At 45.1% G+C, this 23,491-nt stretch overlaps 1 protein-coding gene and 1 long non-coding RNA gene across 2 annotated transcripts in view; one reads left to right on the forward strand and one right to left on the reverse strand.

Annotated features, from left to right (window-relative positions):
- Positions 1–1,353: 1,353 nt before the first annotated feature.
- LOC109549887 (uncharacterized) lies at positions 1,354–20,018 on the forward strand. The gene is made up of 2 exons (XR_002176279.3): positions 1,354–3,667; positions 19,593–20,018. It is a non-coding gene; the product is annotated as an uncharacterized lncRNA (long non-coding RNA).
- The window catches only part of GNA14 (G protein subunit alpha 14), a 195,844-nt gene continuing 177,272 nt past the window's right edge, over positions 4,920–23,491 (reverse strand). Inside the window, exons 3-7 of the mRNA XM_019934641.3 lie at positions 14,493–14,647; positions 11,813–11,941; positions 10,203–10,332; positions 7,528–7,681; positions 4,920–6,525 (exon numbers count right to left, since the gene is read on the reverse strand). Of these exons, the coding sequence (XP_019790200.1) occupies positions 6,335–6,525; positions 7,528–7,681; positions 10,203–10,332; positions 11,813–11,941; positions 14,493–14,647 (759 nt within the window). The 3' untranslated portion in view covers positions 4,920–6,334. The remainder of the gene's footprint in view (positions 6,526–7,527; positions 7,682–10,202; positions 10,333–11,812; positions 11,942–14,492; positions 14,648–23,491) is intronic.

Here is a 23,491-nt window from a genome sequence, read left to right on the forward strand (position 1 = left end):
CCATGCCCCCGGGATAGTGGGGGCAGCAACTGGCACGTGCTCCTGTGTTTCTTAGTGGTGGTGGCAGCCCATGCACTCCCGGGACAGCAGGGGCAGCGATTGGCACCTGCTTCCCTGTCTCCCGTTCTTTGTTTTCTTGTGCAAGATTGTCTTGGCTATTCCTGGACTGTTACTGTTCTAGATAAAATTTTAATATCGTTGTCAGGTTTCACAAAAACTGTTGCTTTTGCCTTCATTTCTTGAGTGAAGTTTAGCTTTTAAAGCTTAATATTACTATTGTAGAATCACTAGCCTCTTATAAGCTTAATTTCTGTCTTTTCCAGCATAGCTGTTCTTCTCTTCTTCAATAGTCACACTTGGAAGTGTTCCAACAGAATGAGAACCTGACTATCCTTAGTGGCTGATAAAGGCTTATTGCGGTTACAGGAATGCTGATTGTTCCATAACATATGTAACTAATCTGGGTACATTTTGTAGACTGGTGATAAAACACGTCACATCTTAAATCTCTGAACGATGTGCTTACCTGTGTATGTGTATTTATATGTGTGTACACACCTTCAAATAAAAAACAGAAACAAAACCATCTTGGGCCTTTGATTTGAAGCACTCTGCACTTCCCAGGTGATTCTGCTTCTGCTTTACTGAGCCAGCTACTAAGGGAACCTCAGTGCGATGATGAATAGACTTGCCTCAAAAAGGAGGATGAAGGGGCGCAGAATATGCCATCCCAAAATATGCCTCTTTGGCATAAGGATTATTTTGAGCGGATTATTTTTAAGAAACAGACAGAAGAAAAGCTCTAAAAACCTAGTAGAAGTTACTCATTTGTAGGAGACATTTACATTTATAAGAGAAATTTTTATTTGTAAGTGTGTCTTCTAATCTGTGCCAGGAAGAGAAGGATGACTCTAAATCACAAGAAACTCTTATCAGTGGAGAAAATACCCAACTTAAATCTGCATAACAACCTTACTCTGTTTACTGTGTTTTTCCTAGTAACTTCCCATAACTGGCCTTCTCCACCTCCCAACATTTTTCTTGTATCTTTAGCTGAAAAAGGAATTTAAGATGATGGCTTGGGCTATTTGAGGGAGTTAGTTTTCCAGGGTCTCCCCCATGTATACAGGATGTATACATGTTATTTGTTTTCTATTTGTTTTTCTCCTGTTAATCTGTCTTTTATTACAGGGGCGGGGTCTCAGCCAACAACCTAGAATGGTAGAGGGAAAATTTTTTTTCCTCACTGACAGTTTGGTGACCCGTGATGGGATCTGCTGAAACACTGTACTTCTTCTGGAGCCTGAAGATAGGAACCTGGAAAACTGGCAGAAGCCAGCAAAGGGTAAGAATTCTTAACCAAAGTCACCTCTCTCGGATCTCTGTCTATAGGGCCCAGTAGAGAGAGGAAGGGGAAATTTCACCTTATTCTTTCCAAATTTAGATTCACAGAAGAAAATATTTGTGTGAATTAGTTCCTTGAGCATAAAGACTGGTAAAGATTTTGTTATAAGCACTCTTGTTTTCTGTTGATCCTTTCCCTTCCATAGATGGTCATCCTTTCCCTTCCATAGATGGTCTTATGTTGTCTCTGTCTTTTGTGTCATTTGTCATAAGGAGGAGAACCACAGGTCAGATAAGGTTTTCCTTTCATCTTGCTCTTTGTCTTGAGAGCTTGGCTTTTTGACTAGTAAGAAAACTCTCTCATCACCAGCTGGAAGGTGCTAGTATCAGCCTGTATCCGGCAGCCACTATAGGATGGCAACTCGAAACACATTCTCTTTGTCCCACTGTGCCAGGTCTCCGGGGAGTTTGTCTTAAGGGGTCCTAGTCCATAAGGGGCCTTTGGCGTCTCAACCTCTGTTGTCTTGTTAGTGGTGGAAAAGCCCCATTCCAGTAGTGTCTTGCCTGGTATTACAGATTAGCAGGTTTGTGACTGGAGGTGTTTCATGTTCTCACAGAAAACGTGAGAGATTGTTTTCAGTACACCATTCCTACCACCTGTGACAAAGAAGGTCTTTGCTTTCTTAGGCTAACTCTGGGAGTGAACTTTCTTGACATTATGAGGGTCAGGCTTTTGCACTGTCCTAGGGGACACCTCTTGCATCCACGGTTAAGGCATAAAGAGCCGTACTGGTTTGAGTTGCTATTGAGATTAATATACCATTGAAGATCCTACTCATCAATGGCAAGATGATGGATCTTTTGAACTGGAAAAACTTTGATAAAATAGGAAAAAAATTTTCCAATTGGAAACTTATAAAATTGGGAAAAAATTCTCATTTTAAGGAATTGTCGTATTAGTACCTATGGAAAGATCAAATTGAAAAGAGGACACAAAGGAGTATGGTGTCTAGGCTTAGGGACTCTTTTAACAAGGTAAAATTACAAAGCCCCTTTTGCCTGCACTTTCAGAAGATCCTACCAGATTTAGAGTTAGAAAGATCAGTGGCCATTCACAACCTCACTCACAAGGACCTTGACTGGTTGCTCGGGGGTATTCTTCCCACCCATAATTATACTGCAGTTATCAGAGAAGCCAGACAGCCCCCTAGTGGACCCCCCACCCCCACCCAACTCCCAACCAAGGAAACAGATGACCAGAATTTCTCCCAGGCTCTCCTGCAAATGATCAGGAAATGGATCAGTGGAGGTTAGTGTTCAGAGGATGACAGAAGCAAGAGTGAACTGGTCCAAGGTTGAATTGTACACTCAAGGAGAGCATTCGAAGGCCTTTGCTGAATGCTTTATACAGACTTTACAAAGGTAAATTGTACTAAACCCTAAAGCTCCAGAACATAGTAATGTTATTTCCATCTCAGTTGGAATGGAAATCTTCTCCTTTGGTAAAAATGTGGCTGATTGTAGAGAGAAAAATGATGCTTCCGTAAATAATATACCCTTGTGGATATCAGGTTCTAGTCCTGTTAACTGTCTGAAGTTTCATTATTTTCCTGTAAACTGGACTAGATCCTACTTTCCTCAGATAATCTGGCTATATCTCTTCAAACTAATGTTTCCAATTTTCTTCCACTCTTTTGACTTGGAATCACTAAGAACAAATTGTATGAAGTTCCTAGAAATCTGATATGTCCTGATATAATATTATCACTGGTAATTCTAGTATTATCTTAAAATGTATGTCACAGACATAAACATATTTCCTTGTCAATTGCATTATAACAAAGGCTCATTATATCTTTAACCATGGCTGTTTTTAAGTCTTTTGTCATTTATGAACGTTATTGTTGTGCTTTTGCAAAAGTTATTTCCCAAAGCCCTGCAAACTGAATGTGAATGGACTGACATAAAGTTCAGAGAAGTGACCCCAGCGGCTCACGTTTAGATCATCTTTGTGCCTGTTGCTGTGTGGACCACTCAGGAAGTTTATCTGAACATCCGATGACATCAGACAAATTCAAATTGCAGAAGACGCTTCAACCCCAACATCTAGAAATCTGACTGGCAGCCTTCGGGACTCGGGCTGAGTTTATAATTTGACCCAACCACTAACTTTTGTTTTTCTCTTGTTTCCATAGACATGCCTCTTATTAATACCCAATTGCTCGCACCGTATAAGGCTAACTTCGGGATCCCACCTGCAACACCAGCTCCTGAAATGAGACACAACTGTTTAACTGAGCTGACCTGTCCTCGAGATTAAGAGGTTGGTTCAATGAAATAATAGAGCACTCTATCAACCTAGCTTCTAGACTGTGAAACTTAATTGAACTTTTTAAAAAAATTTATTTATTTATTTATTTATTTATTTACTTTGGCTGTGCCGGCTCTTCGTTGTGGCATGTGGACTTCTTAGTTGCGGCATGCATGTGGGATCTAGTTCCCCGACCAAGGATTGAACCTTGGCCCCCTGCATTGGGACATTGCAGCATGGGGGATCTTTGTTGTGGCATGCAGGATCTTTAGTTGCAGCATGTGGGCTTCTTAGTTGTGGCATGCGTGTGGGATCCAGCTCCCTGACCAGGAATTGAACCTGGACCCCCTGCATTGGGAGCATGGAGTCTTACCCACTGGACCACCAGGGAAGTCCCTCATTGAGCTTTCAAAGGCAGGACTGAAGAGGAACAGAATATGCCACCCCAAAATTTGCTTCTTCAGTATAAGGATTACTTTGAGCTGACTATTGTTAGTTTAGTTGTTAGATTCTTTTCCCAAATAGGGCATTACAGAGTATTGAGTGGAGTTCCCTGTGCTATAGAGTAGGTTCCTATTAGTTATCTATTTTATATATAGTACTGTATATGTATCAATACCAATCTCCCAATTTAATCCCTCCCCCTCACTTGGTAACCATGTTTGTTTTCTACATCTGTGAGTCTATTTCTGTTTTGTAAATAAGTTCATTTGTACCATTTTTTTAGATTCCACATATAAGCGATATTATATATTTGTCTTTTTCTGACTTCATTTAGTATGATAATCTCTAGATCCATCCATGTTCCTGCAAATGGCATTATTTCATTCTTTTTAATGGCTGAGTAATATTCCATTGTATATATGTACATCTTCTTTGTCCATTCCTCTGTCGATGGGCACTTAGGTTGCTTCCCTGTCTTGGCTATTGTAAATAGTGCTGCCATGAACGTTGGGGTGCATGTGTCTTTCTGAATTATGGTTTTCTCCGGATATATGCCCAGGAGTGGTATTGCTGGGTCATATGGTAACTATTTTTAGTTTTCTAAGGACTCTCCATAGTGGCTGTACCAATTTACATTCCCACCAACAGTGCAAGAGGGTTCCCTTTTCTCTACACCCTCTCCAGCATTTATTGTTTGTAGATTTTTTGATGATGGCCATTCTGACTGGTGTGAAGTGATACCTCATTGTAGTTTTGATTTAGCATCTGTTCATGTGCTTTTTGGTGATTATTTTTAAGAAACGACAGACACAGGAAAAGCTCGGAAAACCTATTGTTAGGGAAATTTACATTTATAAGGGAACTCTCCATTTTAAGCGTGTCTCCCTCTCTGTACCTAGAAGAGAAGGGTGACTCTAAATGACAAGAAACTCTTTATCAATGGGGAAGGTGCCCAACTTAATTCTGCAAAACAGCCTTACCCTTTACTGTGCTTTACCTGTTCCTGTTAACCTCCCATAACTGACCTTCCCTCCTCCTCCATCTTTCTTGTGTCTTTAGCTGAAGAAGGTAATTAAGGTGATGGCTTGGGCCATTTCAGGGGAGTTAAACTCAGTTTCCCAGGGTAGCTCCCATGTATACAGGAGGTATAAATGGTGTTAGACTTCTGTTACTTTTCTCCTGTTAATCTTGTATTACAGGGGTGGGGTCTCAGCCAGGAACCTAGAAGGGTGGAGGTAAAATTAGTTTTCCTCCCCTCTAAGGACATTTAGAAAGTTTCTGAGTTATTAACTATTAAAGTCACAGCATTCTTCTTTTTAGGAGCATAACAATCAATCAATCAACCATAAGCTCAAGGAAACACAACATAGTCCAATGCTAATGGAAAAATGGTATATTCTTAGCTGCCTCAGAAAGGCACAGCACACATGGGTCAAACAGCAAATCTGTGGTGGGCATCAGACCTTTGGCAGGGCTTACATTGCATCTGTTAAACAGGTTGGGTTTTTAAACTTATTTCATAAGTTTATAAGACCTGCTCATTTACACTGGAATTTTTACACACACACACACACACTTTCCACCAATACAACATATATACTATCTAGAGCCCATTTATCTTCTTATGTCAGCTTTGGTTCCATAGTGATCAAATTGTGGCAAAACTAAATTAGAGGTACTGATACTGTCATTAATTTGACTTAGAAAGTTAACACAAAGAAGAACCATCTGTTTTTTAAAAAAAAATCTCTGCTTGCATGTTAAAGGTATACTTCAGCATGAAGAGAGAAAAACACTCAATTACAAGATTTAGTTAAAAAAAGGATAATCCTAGAGATCTCAAAGCATGACCTATAAATTGAGTCCTCTGTTATGTGATTTTTTTTTTTAACGGCTATTCTTACACACACTTCAATTAAAAAAAACAAAATCGTAAATCACAGTGGTTCTTAAAAATTCTATAAAATATCAAATTCAAAAATTACACAAAAATCTTACAGCCTAAAGTCAAGAAAAGAAATGTAAAAACAATTTGGGAATAAAGACTTTGAAAAAGTTTCGCTAAACTCAAATATCTTACAAGCTCCATCACCCATCCCCGTCCCTGTGGCCTGCAGGATGGACTTGGTGCCACCTCTGGGCTGGGCCAGGTGAGGTCAGAAGGACTTACAAATAAAAACACGAGGAGCTTGCAAATCCGGTTTGCTGGCCTGGGTAAGGAGTGGGCAGCAGCTTTCACACTAGGTTGAATTCCCTCAGGTTTAGTTGTAGAATTGTGTCTTTCACAGCAGCAAACACGAAGCGGATATTCTCTGTGTCTGTAGCGCATGTGAAGTGGGAATAGATGACTTTCTCTTTGTCGGGATTCTGATCTTGATAGAGCTTCAGGATAAAGTCTCTGGCAGCTTTGACATCTTGCTTTGGTCCTAGTCATGAGGGCAGTTAGAGGAATAAAAAAGAAAGATCCCAACTCACCACCACGTCCTCCCCAAGTCATTTTCAATGCACTCTTGTTCTTATTTGGAATCCTCCTTTGAGCCATCTTATCTCTAGAGACTCATTTACCTGGGACACTATTTTTATTATACCTTATTATTAACCTGCAAAAGAGTATTTTAAAGTGTCCCCTGGTATCTAAAAATCAGACTTTAAGGAGATTTGTTGAAAAATGACCTAATTTAATTTTCTGATTTGGACCACTTTTGAAGAGGTAATTCTTAAGTGAACTAGGAGAGCAAAGAGAAAGAATATGGGGACTAACATAACTAGTCACCCAAGTCTGACTCTAAAGCTTGAGAGCCGTATACTACATGGCAACGTGGTGAATAAAGGGAAAAAGGAGAGTGCTTAAACACTACTCCTCTAAATATCAATGTCAAACTTGGTAACGTTTCTACACCAGAAATAATTCGCAATAGGGCATAAAGTCTCCTGCCTTGGATAGGTCATGTAGACACCTTCAGCGTCTATCCTGCGTCTGGTAAAGGGCTGCCACACTTCACCTTACACATCAGAAGTGCCAGGTGCTCTGACTGGCCCTGGAAGTGCAAAGGTGTGTCAGGCCCAGTCTCTGCCCTCAGGATCTGACTGGGGTGAGAGCTGAAGGCCGAGAGAGAGCAAGGCAAGCCCAGGCCCCCAAGGGAGCATGAGGGGGGGTGGACTTCCCAAAGGGGGAAGTGCCTGAGCCGGGTCTCAGAGAACAAAGTGGAGTTAGCAAAGGAGCTGGCAGTGTATTCCAGGCATTGGGAGAGGCGTGTGCGGAGGTGCTGAGGTGAAAACACACAGTGATTCAACTGGAGCTTCCATTCAGAGGTGGGGAATGGGGAGAAAGTCCATTAGAGGCAGATCAGGGAGGCCCCTGCGAGCCATGCTGAGAACTCTGAACTGATGCCAGGGAGGCCAGGGCAGCAAGATGGACACTTACTTACCGGTGTATTCTGGGAAATAGCTAATTAGATGAGAGTACATGATTTTCTCTTCCAAAAGATCCTTCTTGTTTAAAAACAAAATCACCGATGAGTTCAGAAACCAGGGGTAGGTGATGATGGTTTTAAATAAGGCTTTGCTTTCCTCCATGCGGTTCTAAGTGAAAAACAAGAGACTTAGGATAAATTAGAAAGAAAAGCAACACTTCGGGAACAACATACCAAATCACTGTCTCCACCCATCTGTCCTCCTCTTACCCAGCTGCCGTCTCCAGGTCGCTGTCCTTGCTGAGGCTGCCGAGCAAGTGGGGTCTCCAGCCGCTATTTCCCTGGTCCCCACCCTCTCATTAATCACCCCCTTCCGGATCTCCTCTCCTGTAGCACCCAAACTCTTCTCTGACCCCAAAACACAGAAGGATATAAGAAAGGCTTCTGTGCAACTTGGAAAAAGCAGGTTCAAACCCATAGCTGACGGGAAGTTTTCTGTGTATAACTACTGGGATTACCAAGTTGGGGCAGTTCAGAGGTGCAGACCGACCTGAGACACACTTTAATTGGGTGTGGGCTTCCAGGCTGGGTGTCAGGAGGCCGGTGACAATGAGAGGAAGGAAGGCTCTTCCGGCAGGGCCACCGCCCTTAGGAATGCTGGACGCTGGCAGAGAAGGGAACTAACGCTCCTGAGCACCTGCCCTGCACCATGCTTGACACGTGTGTAACACAAGCGAGCTCCCCAAGGGGAACGGGTCCCCTTTTTATAGGTGAGCATACTATCGTTCACAACATTTAAGTACTTTTCCAAGACTGTATAATAGTACAACCTAGTGGAAGCTACGTAGAAGGACAGTAATCATTTCTGGCCATTAGACACTGGCAAGAAAATATTAAGTGATCCTAATTTATGGAGAGCAGACAGGGCACATACAAATCTTATCTGGTGACAAATAATTGTTCTGGCTAGCATTCCGCTCTCAAGTATTTCTAAGAGGAAAGAAACACTTTCCTTCCCTCCTTTAGAGTGAGAAACACGAAAGCCCAGTGCACCGGCTCCAGAGGGACACGCCCTAAATTTCTATTCCTACAACTCCCAACTCCTGGGCCCATTATCCTACTCAGTACGTTTCTGGAGATCAATTCTGGAATTTACTACCAGAAAGGTAACATCTCACTTGTTTTTAAAGCTTCTTTAAAATTTATTATAATCTTACCAATAATGATCTCCAAGAAAATACAACGTATGAAAAAACAATTCCTCTACGGCATAGTGCGTGGATGCCACACACGTCTACAACTAGGATGGAAAAGTCTGGAGTGGCGACCTAGGATTTTTCAGAGAGGAGAAAATATTTAATTTCTAGGCACATCAGGGTAAGGTACTTACCCCTGGCACACCTGACTAATCCTTTGAGTTTCCCGAGAAATGTCCTAGGTAATTCCTGAGACAAATTTGGAGCTAATTTTTCATATTGGTAACTCAATACCTTCACTTTTAAAAAAAATCTCTCCACTGGAAGAGCTGGGCAGCCGCCAAGATTTCTATTCTTTGCACAGTGACACTAGTAAATGGGCTAATCCTCCACTAATAAGCTAATGTAACTGTGCTCCTCAGAGAAATGTCTGCTCTCAATAAATACCAGATAGAATCTGTTCATAATTATGGCCTAATCCTGGAAATAATTCTTTATTGATTTACTTTCATGCCCTACAAGCAAGAGATATTTCTACTGTAAAAGGTCAAGAGGTCTTGTGCAAAGGGTCAGGGAAAAGACAATGGTTATCACACAGAAAATACCCCCAACCTCACAAAGAAGTGACTGCAACGGTTCCCCTCACTTTCCAGGCAGATCCAGCTAACGGAGCTCCCCCAGCCAGCGTCATGGCCACTCTGCAGAGGACACTGAATGCCTGACTGGGGTGGATCAGTCCCAGCTGCCCTGAGCAAGTCCCTTCCAGGGAAAGCAAAGGGCAGATGCTATCCCAGGCGGGCCCAGGACAGCTCCAAGCATATGGCAACACTCCCCATGCCAACTCAGCTAGGGACCTAATGTGGGAGTGCCATGGGCCATGGAGGCTGGGAAGCCTGTTCTCAGATGAAGTTTATTAGAAATGGTGTTGTTCAACTTTGGCTGTATATTAACATCCCCAGGGGGGCATAGTGAAGATACCCCCAACTCAAAACCAGGAAATAGGAATCTCTACTGTAGGGTCCTAAAGATTCTTTTTTTTTTTTTTTTTTAAATATGCAGCCAAGGCTGAGACCCATGGTTTTGAGTGGCTCTACCCTTTGTAGTGCATTAGATTAGATCCCCAAGCTCAGGCCACACACAGCACCAATTGAATTAATCTCTGGGGTTGGCCCCAGCCGCCAGGTTTTTCTTTAAGGTCCCTTGGGGATTTTAGCGTACACCTGAGTTTAAGAACCAGGATTCTAGGTTAGTGATTCTCAAATTACCTGGGATCTTAAAGATCCTGATTTATTCGGTCTGGGTTGATTCAGAAGGTGTGCATTTCTAACAAGCACCCAGGTGACGCCTGTGCTGTTAGCCCACAGACTTCACTTTGCAGAGCGAGGCGATTTAACCTAAGGGATAGGGTCTAATGCCAGAGGTGGCTGGCTTCTTGCAATCTGCAGAAATAGGTTTCTGTCTTCCGCAGCTAACTGAATTCCTCACCCAGCATACCTCATTGTCACACTCAGCGAGGACCTGGTCGTATTCACTCAGAGCAACCAAAAAAATAATGGAGGTGACACTCTCAAAGCAGTGAATCCATTTCCGTCTTTCAGATCGTTGGCCACCAACATCCACCATCCTGTTCAACAGAAACATATGACTCTTTGGGGAAAAGGACATGGAAATCACACTCTTTAGGGTCCTCAGTAATTTTTAAGAATAAAAAGGGATCCTAAGATTAAAATGTTTGAGCACTGCTACTTTAGACAATGAGGAACCACTGGATGTTTCCTAGCAAAGGAGGCACAGAATGTAAGTGAAGTTACTGAAGATGTGTGCCGAGGTCACTCAGGTGGAGCCTGCTTGGAGACACTGGTTAGGAAGCTGCTGCAATGGTCCAGGCAGAAAGCTCAAGCATCCACTTGGGCACTGCCCTAACCACCAGAGAGTGCCAGGACACCAGACACAAGAGAGTAGAAATGCAGGTAGGCAGGCAGGCTTCAGGACCACGGGGCTTCCTTCCAACCCTCCCCCTTCTGGTTTCACTGGCTCCTCCAGTTAATCTACAAATCCTTTCTGCATTAGCTGGATGCCACCAGCTTATGGAAATGAGTCCAAGGGGCATCTCTAGAGTAGAAAAGCATGTACTTCAAGAGTGCTGGGCCCTGTCTAAAGGGATGGCTGCTACACCACTGCAGCAACTGCAGCTGGACAAAGACGCAGCCTCGCTATTGGACCAGATCCTCCAACTTTTCAAGAGAAACTATCCCGCAACTTACCAAGAGATAGCAAATGTTTTAAGCAAAATAGCCCAGTCTTTATAAATATTGGCTCAAAAATGTTTTTAAACGTCAGTGGGCTAAAGAGAATACATCTGTGGACCAGAGTCAGGTTTTGGAAGTTGCAAGCAGCAGTTGATTCTGAAAAGGTTTGGATAAATTTATGGGCACACAGGCATAGGGCATGTGCTTGCAGAGATGCAGAATATCAAGGGGCTCGATCAGAGGGCTCCCCCAACATGACAGTGCTCCAGAAGCACTGAGATGCAGGTGGGGTACAGACAGGACCTGGACACGGCAGGACTGTACTTACGCTGTCTCAACTAGACAAGCGTGTGTAACAATTATTAGGAGGAACAAGGGAACTAACAGATATAAAAGTCCCTTGAAATCTGCAGTGATAAATCTTGGAGAAGAGAATAGGAGGGAAGAGAAATATTCAACAGTATCTTCACTCTGTGGGTTACAGAAATATACGTGTGTGTGTGTGTGTGTGTGTGTGTGTGTGTGTGTGTGTGTGTGTGTGTGTGTGTGTGTGTGTGTGTGTGTGTGTGTGTGTGTGTGTGTGTGTGTGTGTGTGTGTGTGTGTGTATTTTACACATAAGAATCATTCCAGACATCAGTAGGGAGTCTCTTCTTCTCTAAGGGGAATAGAAAGGTGGTTTTCTCTCCACTGTAGGACTTAAGACCAACCACAATTCTAAATACCCTGTGATGGAGAGGGCCAATATTGCCCTAAGAGATGGAAGCCCTTTTAGCAATAACACATTTAAGACTCCATTTGGGGACTTCCAAGCCTGGACAGATTCTTAACGGACTATGTCAGGGTGACAGACTTACCGAAAGATGATGTTTTCCAAATCAAATGGGTACTCAATGATGCCGGTTGTGGGCACTCGGACACGAAGCACATCTTGCTGCGTTGGCACGAACGATGGCATGGCGATCCGGTCAATGTCCGTCAGGTAACTGATGTTAGAGAACAAGATGCTGAGAAGGGAGAAATGCCCCTCCAGGGAAGTCACCCCAACTCACAGTGACCCTACTCAGATTCACGGATTCATCAGTGACTTTCGTGAGAGCCAACACTCCAGCCCTCCTACAACTGTGTGGAGAGAATATGGATCAGAAGCCTTCGTGAGCCTTCTGGTTCTCAGCTCCATCACTCTGGCCAGTGAGGGAGCCAGCGGGGCCACAGGAGGAGGAGATTGGAACAGGCCCTCTGACGTCTCACGTGTCCTCCTCTCCCCAAAGGTCCTTCTCCCTCCCACACGCCCTCATCCAAGAACATTACAGAATGCAGATGCTGTTCTTGGACACTTGGCTCAATGAGTTAGTCCAATGGGAAGTCCTCTCAAAATGAGAAAAAGTTCCTTGTCACACTGGGAAACTGAACACCTAAAATAACCCAGAGCTTGTCTTGGATTATTTTTGGCCAAATATTAAAGCCCTAAGCTTAAGACATGTCACTTTTTCTGTGGTAAAACAAGAGGACACTACTATTTTTTTAATCTTAAGGCCTTTTAAAGAGGCACTTTTGCATAAATAGCCGAGGCCCTGGCCAGTGACGGCGTTGGTGACTTGGAGCCCCCTGCAAAGAGAGGTGGCCCCGCCTTCTCCCCCCAACCCCCTCCACCCCTCACCTACCCCCTTACAGGCAGAGCTCACCTAGGTCTGCTGGCGCTGAACACGTGGCCTCAAGGGGAGCCAAGAGGTAACAGGCAAACCCTATTCCTGTGCAGCCCGCAGCGCAGGAAGCAAACCACTGGGTCAGCCTTCTGTGACCCACACCCCCATGCATGGCCCCAGGGCTTATCGTCATGGACTTCCGTTTGTGATATTTTGATTTACACCTGTCTCGTTCCACTGGACTGTATGTTCCTTCAGGGCAGAGAGCACCAGTTGTACCTGTAGCCCTTACCTCAGTGCCTGGCACACAGCAGAGACACATCACATTTTTGTGAAATGAATACCTGTCCAAATAAGCAGACAGTACCAGCAGAGTGGATGACAACCACTGACCTGGACCCAGGAAGTGTCCAAGTGCCTGGGATCTTGCCAGTTCCAAAGGCAGGGCACTGCCCGGGTCTGTGAGTGCCGCTTTCTCTGTCGTTGCAGCTCTGTCCACCACCCTAGCCACTCCCCACGTTCTTCTCAGTGGACTTGCCCCAGTTTTCAGGGCTCCACTGAGTTCTACAGCAGGCCCAGGGGCTCTTTTCCGAGTTGATCTACATCAAGAGCCCCAGCCACTCCCCAGGGCCTTCACAGAAGCAAATGACACAGGCTGTCCCAGGGAAGGGCCAGGGATGCCTTGGCTGGCTTGGCACCGTCCCTGGCTCCCCAGCTGTCAGAGGCAGTCTGCCCTCCTCCTGGGGACACGGCCTTCCTTCCTGCGAGCTGTCTTCTATGCTGATCCAACAACGTATCAGGGCTTATTTTACTTCCTTTTCCTCCTTTGCTGCTGTGCTGGACCTAAATGTTCCTGTACTTAGATTGGTTGTGCTAACCTGGATTAATGTCACTCAACACTCAGCCTGGGACAAATGCCAAAGGGAGGCTAGTGAAACTGAGGAGGTAAGATTCTGGTTTCCTTTCCTGCCCACTGGCTTGTCCAGATGATGGGTGAATTACCCACCCACACCAGCTCGAAGGGCAATGACAGCACCTGAAGAGAAGGGGATGGATCTGGGGAAAGGATTCCAGGGCCTTCAGAGGGCGGAAATGACGCAGGGCAAGAGGGAAGGAGCTGAGTAGCAGAAGAAGCAGGAATCCTCACCCCTTCAAGAAGGACCATGACAACTATTTGCCCAGTGATCTGGCTGATGGAAGCACCGCCTTGGGAAATTCTTAATAAAATCAAACCCTGTGATCTCCGTCGGGGAGTGTGCACGCAATGGATTACTGATTTAAAACTAGAGCCTTATGGATCCCAAATACAATGTGTAGGCAAACAAAGGGCTCCCGGACTGAGCTTTCTCCATGGCTGGGCCCGCAGAGCCTATCTCGCCCACTAGAGGGCAGCACCAGATCAGCCACTGACGGGTGTATTGCACTGCGCTTCTAAACTCTGATTTTAGATTTTAGGGCAATTGGACCTGCTGTCTACTGATCAGGAACCCAGAAGGCAGAGGGATATGGAGAGGGGGAAGTAGAAGCCAGAAGCAGACGTAGTCCTGGTTTAAATCAGATAGTTTCAGCACCCCAAATGAGATCAGTCCCACCAAGGGAAGCCCACATTTGACTTACCCTCTCACTGAAAAGGACAGAGGCTTAGAACTTGACGAGGAAGGGTAGATATGGGCAGGGAGAGCTATCTGGGGCTCCACAGGGGGACTGAAGATTTCAGGAGGTGGGAAGAGAGGCAACTGAAAGTAAGAGTGGGTTACAGACGAGCAGAAGGGAGGCAGTGTGGCCCCCGGGTGCCTCATTTTAGCAAGTAGCTCACTTCTCCGCCCTTGAAGTGTGGCCATGCCTGCCTGAAAGCACCCTGGGTGGCCACAGCCTGGGGCTCTGTACTCACTATCTGGCAGAGTCTGACAGCTGGTACTCCCTCCTCCTGTCATAACATTCCTGGATTCCCAGGTCCTGCCAGAGCTGCTTGATGGCCTCCACCTGGTCCCTGGAGAGAGCGGAGACCTTGTCTACGTCCACTTCTCTGATCAGCTGGGCATTTTCCTGCTCAAAGGAAAAGAGAACCTTTCATTAGGCAAAGGAAAGGAAGCCAACATATTGATGACTTGGGGACAAGACCTGCCCTGGTCTGCGGATTAGGGAAGATGTCCCTAGAGGCTAGGGTGTGGTGGGTGCTCTCCAGAAGAGCTGCTCACAGCCAAGCCACTCCGTGGCAGCCTCATTGGGCAGAGATGATGTGGCTGCTTAACTCAGTGGACAGCGCCAGAGAAGGCCCAAGACCTGTGGCCTTCGGTCCCAGCAGTACCCCGGGGGCCAGTTTCACCAGCATTCAACACCCAGTTGTGAACAGAGAAACACAGGAACGATTGATCATCATTGATTATCATCGTACTAACAAACATTACTTCCTCGTTAACATGCAACTCATGTTGAATACGTGTGTAGCCAATGGAACAATTTAAAAGTAACATCATTGTTAGTGGCATACCAAGGGTGGGGTAAGCGGGTCCACCCCAGTGCAGGAAATAAAGGAGTGCGTCATCTTCAGATCATTGAAAAATAACACCACCAACAATCATCAGTCGGCTTTCCTTCTCTTCCCTTTATTTTTTAAAAGATGTTTTAATAGACTTTACTTTTTAGAGCAGTTTTAAGTTAAGAGCAAAACAGAGAGGAAAGTACAGAGAGTTCTCATACAGTCTGCTTTTTATTATCAGCATCACTAATAAAACTCTTTCCCACTGGGTGGACCACACCCAGCGGAACCCTCACACCATGCCACTGACTGCTCTAATATTATGTTTACTATTCCATCACTAAATTATTATTGCTCTAATACTACTGCTTTATTCCAGTAACTGTTAAGATCATTATTGCTGTAATTATTACTGTTACAGCAGTTACCATTTATTACCCACTTAATAAGTGCTCAGGGCTCTACATATATTATCTCATCAACAGAAGGCAAGCCAGAGGCCAGAAATCTTTCCAAACCGTAGCAAATAGAAATGATAAGACTGGCCTGTATCCGCAACACATCCCTGTGTTGGCCCCAGAGACTCAGCATCCGATCCCTGGCTGCAAGTTGCAGCAAACAAGAGAATCCTGCTGAGGGAGACAGGAGCCCGGCCTCGTCTTCCCTCTCCCATCTTGCTGTATCTCACAGCAATTATATCATGCACTGGCAGCTGTGAGTCAGCAAAGCAACCTTTGGCAGCTCTGATCTCCTGCACCCCTTGAAAAGTCACTCTCATCTCGCATTTCTCATCATGAAACCCAACAGGAGGTTGGAGGAAAGGGAGATCTTATAGATTCACTTGACTCAGGGAAAAACCAAGGGCTGTGAGTCAATCAACACGACTTTGCCCTACATCCATCAAGAGGGAGTACAAACTCTTCCCCTAGACTGTGGGATCCTCAGGCAGGTAGAGGATCTTTGCAGAGTCTCAAACAAGGTCTAGGCAGTATGGGTTAGTGGCCAGTGCCTGGGCGGGGAATCAGGACCCTGAATTCTAAGTAGTTCAGTCGGGACTTTTAAGGAACCCAATAGGTTGCCTGCCTCAGCATGGTCATTTCTAAGAGGAGCCAGTGATTTTCAATGGGAACCTGATTTATAAAGTATCACCCAAATGTAAGCAGATCTCGCCTTATTATTGCAATAGACGCCTAATAAATATTTCTTGTTTGCCAAAACAGGACACAGTGACAGCCCTTACACCAGGACTTCTAATCCTGCCCAGTGGCACATTTTGTGCCGTGTGCCCTATTGTTAGCCAGAGAGAATAAATGGAGAACGTGGACAGTGTCTCAATGTAGCAGGAGGGCTGTCTCCCGCTTCCTCCCCTCCTCTCGCCACTCTCCCACCTCCCAAATATGGTCAGAGGGTCTCCACTGGAGGATGAGGATGACAGAGCTTCCCAGGATACCCCATTTGGCCACACCAGGCGTGGTGAGGGCGCTGACCTGGGCGTAGCTCTAAATTATCTGTTTTCCCGTCTTCGTGACAAGTCAGGAAATGCCACAAGGGCAGAGCCAATGTCTTACGTATCCTTACATCCCAGAACCTCATGCAGTGCCTGGCAAATAACAGTGGCCTCTATGGATGCAGGGGCCCAAGAAACATCTGTGGTGCACATAAAACTGTCTCTCTCTAACGGATAACCATGGGAAAATAACTGAAAGAACACTAGAGCAGGATGATGGAAGCCTGTGCCGGGCACGGTGGGAACACAGAGGAGCTGGGAGACGGAAAAGCCTCCCCAGTGGAGGAAAGGCTCCAGTGACTCTTGGCCAATTGGTCTTAACCACTCTGCCCCTGGTACAGTCAGCATCTTTGCTTGTTGCTTGTCAGCAACACAAGGCAGGCCTCTTGTGTTGCTTTTCTACACGTAACTGTTAAATTCAGCTTACCTGCTGAGAGGTAGCCCTGTGAGAATCATCAGCGATGTTACAGATATTTCTACCTCTCCTCCTCACAAAGGCAATGAAGTACTGTACTCTGTGATGAAGGAAACGTAAGTGGAAGCAACAGCTGTCTGTTTTAGGAAGAAACTTTAAAGAACCAGTGAGTAATTCACCACATTGCCTTTTGTCTCCTGTGGTGATTACCATGGGATAAGATGGAGCCTCCATCAGCCAGGCTTCCTGAGTGACGATAATGAGCTAACACACCATACTGCATATGGAGCATGAGTGAGAAATCAGCTTTAATTAAGTAAGCTACACTTTGGGGGAAGTCTGTTACTGCAGCATAACCCACTCTATCCTGACTGATACATGTTGCCATGGATAAACCCAGTGTTTGGCTCTTCCAGTAGATAGAAAAAGTGGATCCCAGTGAGATATTAGAGAGGAATACAGGCTTCTACATAGGCTTCTTGGGGGAGAGGTGGAATTTGGGGAAAAGGCATAGACCTGGGATTTCGGGTAACCAGGGGAATTCAGCCAGGTGAGAAAAACATACTGTCTGTTCAGACCAGCGAGGGGATTTGGGTGGAATCCTGCTTGAAAGAAGAGGAGAACAGAGGCTCCTTAAAGACTCAACAATTGGGACTTCGGTTTGGAACAGACTAGACTTAAGGCGGCCAGAAGGATTCCAAGTCTAGAGGTCTCCTGTCCGTCTTTGGCTGCTCCTGGTTAGCTCTCCCGCCTGTCTGGTTCAATTTTTTTTTAAACTTATTTATTTATAATTTTGGCTGTCTTGGGTCTTCATTTCTGTGCAAGGGCTTTCTCTAGTTGAGGCGAGCGGGGGCCACTCTTCATCGCAGTGCGCGGGCCTCTCACTGTCGTGGCCTCTCTTGTTGCGGAGCACAGGCTCCAGACACGCAGGCTCAGTAGTTGTGACTCATGGGCCCAGTTGCTCCGTGGCATGTGGGATCTTCCCAGACCAGGGCTCGAACCCGTGTCCCCTGCATTGGCAGGCAGATTCTCAACCACTGCGCCACTAGGGAAGCCCTGGATCAATTTTTTTTAAACCTCTTATTTTGAAATAATTTAAGACTTGGGAAAAGGTGGGGAACATGGTACAAAGAGTTCATCTCTGCCTTTCCAGATTGCCCAAATGTTCATAATTTCCTACCTTGCTTTATCATTCTCCCCACTCCCTCCACATGTGTTCGTACACACCCACACCTGCACACATAACTCACACATATATTTTTCTCTGGAAATATCTGAAGGGAAACTGCAGACACAATGCCTCTTTATCTCTAAAGACTTCAGTGTTATTTCCTAAAAACAGACATATAGAACTTCCCTGGTGGCGCATTGGTTAAGAATCCGCCTGCCAATGCAGGGGACACGGGTTCGAGCCCTGGTCCAGGAAGATCCCACGTGCTGCAGAGCAACTAAGCCCGTGTACCACAACTACTGAGCCCACATGCCACAACTACTGAGCCCGTGTGCCTAGAGCCCGTGCTCTGCAACAAGAGAAGCCACGGCAGTGAGAAGCCCGCGCACCACAGGGGAGAGTAGCCCCCGCTCGCCGCAACTAGAGAAAGCCTGTGTACAGCAACGAAGACCCAACGCAGCCAAAAATAAATAAAATTTTTTAAAAAAACAAACATATATAATCATATATAAAGGTCAAAATCAGGAAACTAACACTGACACAATACTGTAGTCTACTCCTCAGACCTATCCAAAGTTTGACAGTTGTCCCATAAAGGTCCTTTATCTGCCCAGTCTAGGCTCACATATTGCATTCGGTTGTCTCTTTAGTCTCCATCTATCTGGAAAGGCTCTGCAGTCAGAGGAGCCGTTTGTGTTACTCTGATCAAGAATGGCCTGACAAGGATGTGTTCTTTAGTCACGAGTCATCCCAAGGATGGCTGGTGGAGAGAGTGGCACAGCCGAGCCCCCAGAGTGTGTTCCAGGGGCAAATATTACAAAGGGCAGAGAGGAATGAGGAAGAGGGTGACCTGGTTTTTAAATAAATTGTATTGAAATATGAGATGAAAGACTTTTACACGTTAACAACGTGTGTTTTTAAAAAGTGGGGTTTTGTGCAGATTTCCCTCTGACTTGGCTGGAGAGTTTCATACACAGAGTGTGCGTATTTTTATCATTATGTTCAAACCACTTCTACAGTGCACACCGTCTGAGAGCAGGGAGTCCTTATATAATGGGGAAAATTCTGTGTCAGGTAGTTGGGCTTTTTCATCTCCTGGAAAGAGAGAAGAAATGTTCTAAGAGGATCAGATTGAGGGAAGAAATGTTATGATTTGGGCAGGGGACAGGCCGAGTCTGAGGGAGCTGACATCTAAGTGGAGAAATCCAGGAAGCAGATGAATAAAATGGGTTGTAGTTCATGGAAAGGTCCTCGGCTAGAGGAGCGTATTGAACTGAAACTGCCTAACTCATATATTTCTTTGAAAAGAAAAATCACAAAGCAGTAAATGTTACTGGAGCAAATAGAGCAGATGCAGAAACGCAAACAGTTTCTCAAACACTGAGCTCACATCTGGCTTTTCCTCTCTTCCTTTCTCAGACAAAAGCACCATTTTCACTGCTCTGAAGAAAGAAGAACACAGAAACCAGATGTCCTACATGTGTGTTTCACTCAGTAATTCCCAGGGTGACAGTGGAAGGAGCTGCTTTTGAAGTGTCGCCTTGCTGGCTTCACACTTGGATCCCCGGCCGCCTGGGTGACAGTCGCTTTCGAGCCCAGCCAGCCCCTCTGGCTGGAATCCAGGGCCCAGTGGGCAGCCCCATTCTCCACCAGGTCCTCACAGGGGGAGCCCCTACACCATTAACCGCCCAGCACTGCAGGGCCCAGAGCCTTCTCACTGACTAGGGGAGACTGTTCCCTAGTCAGAAGCCAGAGTTCCTGTTCTTTCATCAGATACTTAATCATTTTCGTTAAAACCTTTATCCATTAACATATTCTAGATAATAAAAGCCTAATTTAATACTATTTCAAGTGTCTACTATCATATGCAGCACCTCAAAAGCTTTGTAAAAACAAATGAGATTAAAATAAGATTAAAAATGAAAGTTCCCCGTAACATAATATTTCTGACTTTCACACAATCACTCCTCCTTGTTTTAACATCTACATCAAGATCCAGAACTACACTACATATTCTATCAAACTAAAATTAGGAAGTAAAATTTCAGTGCTCCGGGCTTCCCTGGTGGCGCAGTGGTTGAGAGTCTGCCTGCTGATGCAGGGGACACGGGTTCGTGCCCCGGTCTGGGAGGACCCCACATGCCACGGAGCGGCTGGGCCCGTGAGCCATGGCCGCTGAGCCTGTGCGTCCGGAGCCTGTGCTCTGCAACGGGAGAGGCCACAACAGAGAGAGACCCGCGTACCACAAAAAAACAAAACAAAACAAAACAAAATTTCAGTGCTCCATAACGATCAGCTTTGAAAGCATCTCAAAAATTGCATTATAAAGAAAATGCTGGTAAACTATGCTAGAGAAAGGAATGTTTTCTATAAAAAACAAAGAACTTCTGCTTCTGGTAAAGGAAGACTAGGACATTTAGATCAACTCTTCCACTAAGGACAGCTAGAGATGGTGGACAAAATATTTTCAAAAGTATGCTCAAGAATAATCAGGAAACTAATGAACAAGTAAGTAATTGCTGGGCCAGAGTGTAGGGTAGGATGGCATCCAAGGAGTTGAACCAGCATTTGGGAAACCTTTCTCCCTGGGGCTTCTTCTTGTTCTAGAAGGAGCAGTGTGAGGTTGAACAGCTCCTTTTTCAATATTACAGGACGAGGGAAAGTTAGCAAGAGCTAAAGGCCCTTAGAAGCCCTCTGGCTCCAGGTTGGGATCCAAGGGGTAGCTCTTAGTGACCTGCAACTCAGCTTGGAATCACCACAATATCAGAAATTGAGTATCCCCAGACACCTGGCAGAAGAAAAGAAAGTTTCTTTTTGAAGCTTGGAAGATTGCATCTTCCTTACCCTTGAATTATTTTTTCATGCGTGTTCAGCACACTAACAAAAAGAACCAAGCATAAGAAGATAAGACAACTCCAAAAATGAGGTGACAAGTAAAAAGATGCAAAAAGATATACCATGCAAACAGTAACCCAGAGGAAGGAGGAATCTATTATCATAAAAATAGACCTTAAGGTTTATTTGTTAATTATACCTCAGTAAAGCTGGGGGGGGGAAAGTAGACTTTAAGGTTAAAAGTATAACTGGAGATAGAGATATTTCAAATGACAAAAAGGTTCAGAAAGACATAACAGTTCTAAAGTTGTATGCAGCTAATAACATAGGCTTAAAATATAAATATAAGAAAAAAATCTCTAAGATCTAAATGGTGAAATGGACAAATCTTCATCTTACAGGCAACTGAAACATACCTCTCTCAGTAACTGATAGAATAAACAAAAAATTCAGTAAAGATATACACAATTCAAACATAATCAGCAAATTGGACTTTATGGACACATGTAGAGCCCTATATTCCAAATAACTAGAATATATACTTTTTTCAAGCACACCAAGAATAGTTACAAAAATGACCATTAATTTGAGATTTCACATTTTCAAAAACTGGTTTTCCAGCTTCTTTTGATCACTTTCTAATTCCCATTTCTTTAGCAACTCTTGGCTCCAGCAGGGATGCCGCCATTGCCACCAGCCCAGCCGACCCACTGTGCAGGCATCTGAATATTTAACCACTGTTCTAAAGCTCCCTAGATTTCTCCTCATAGAAAGGCAGTCTTCCACCACACTCAGAATGGGAAGGAAGCTTTTCTAACCCAATTCAAGATTCAAAAGAAATCTTTATTTCTACTCCAATCTTTGTCCTCCTCTTTCTCCTTATCTCTTCTCCAACAAAAATAAATAACAGAATTCACTGGCCACAAAGTGTTGGCATGAAAAGCCAAGTTACTTTATTTTTTCCTGTCAGTCAAAATTTCAGTGGGTTTAACTTAAAAGGCTCTGTCCAAAGAGTCCTGCCATAAATTACTTTGGCACAAACATCCAAAGCTACAATGAGTGTTAATAATGCAGCTGAGAGATAGAATCTTTGGCCTTACGCTGTGTCAACTTGGCGAAGCACGCTCCCTTCCCTGTAGGACTCTGGGTTAGGATCTGCTACAAGAGAAGTTTGAAAGGGATCTGGGAGTCGGGAGAAACAGCGGCCGTCGTGCTCTGAAGGTCAGAGCTCTGCTTTAGTACAAATGCACGCGTGCGCGCGCGCGCACACACACACACACACACACACACACACACACACACACACACATCGTGACTGGTCTTCTGGTCAACCTCACTGATGGGGGGGGGCATGTGCAGCAGCTGGGCCTCAGCACCCCTAGCTCCCACTTGGACCTTCTCCTTCAACTTCTCCACATCCTGGGGCAGGCATACATGCAGGTCCACAGCAAAGGATGCCAGTTTCTGCTGCAAGTCACCTGCACTGTCAACACGGAGATGTGAGAGGCAGATGCAGGTTCCACTTAGTCCCCATGGGGTCCATTCGCCTTCATGGGTTCCCATCTGTCTCTGTAGGTTCCAGTTTGCCTTTGCTCTGGCTCCTTCACATCCAGCTTTTCTCCCCGACTACCAGCCCTGCTGCCCAAACACCAGATATGCAGAGGCAGTTCCAACATCTTCTTCACGGCTCCAACAGCTACATACAATGCAATCCCTAAAACGAATCCATTATTCCACATCGCTTTGAGTGACTGACTTCCTGATCAAATCAGGAATCTTCCATGCTGGTCCATTCAATTCTCTTTAGGGGCAAAATACCCTATAACCGTAGGTCTAGGTGATGGTAACAGTTTAGGCCTCAGTTGGGGTGACCGAAATGGACCCAAACTCAGCGAGGCACTCGCGGCCAGACTCCATCATCATTCAGTGCACAGTATCACATGCCTGCTCCCTGCTAGATCCAGGCCTGCTTCTGGGAATATAAAGAGGACTGTGGCCCTGCCCTTGAGGGTTCCAAAATGACAGATCCGCACACAAACGCTAGGAGATCAAAGAAAGGGAGACATTTCAACTGGGGGTGAGTGACAGCATGGGCTAAGATTTCCCACCAGAGGTGGCCTGATGTTTATAAAGAGAAGGGCTGTGTCTGCCCTTCGTGTACTCATGAATGTGGATTCCCGAGTGTGCTTGTTAAAGGCAGCACCGTGAAAGTGCAGGGACCAGACCAGTTCTTTGCTATATCACCTTTCACACAACATTCCTTCCCCTGAGATGCTTTGGAAAGCACCTGAACTCCCTCAGGTGCCAGGGTCCTGAATATATTCAAGGTAGAGCCCACCCCCCACTCTGCACCCCCCAGAAAGAAATGAGTATATTGGTCCAATGGAAGCTGCCTCTCAGAAAATCATTTGTTTTAGGCCCTTTTAACTGCATGTGCCCAGAGGTCACATATAATAACATGGTCATGTTCCGCAGCAAGTTGG

This window comes from Tursiops truncatus, chromosome 6 (assembly GCF_011762595.2).
Source record: "Tursiops truncatus isolate mTurTru1 chromosome 6, mTurTru1.mat.Y, whole genome shotgun sequence".
NCBI lineage: Eukaryota > Metazoa > Chordata > Mammalia > Artiodactyla > Delphinidae > Tursiops > Tursiops truncatus.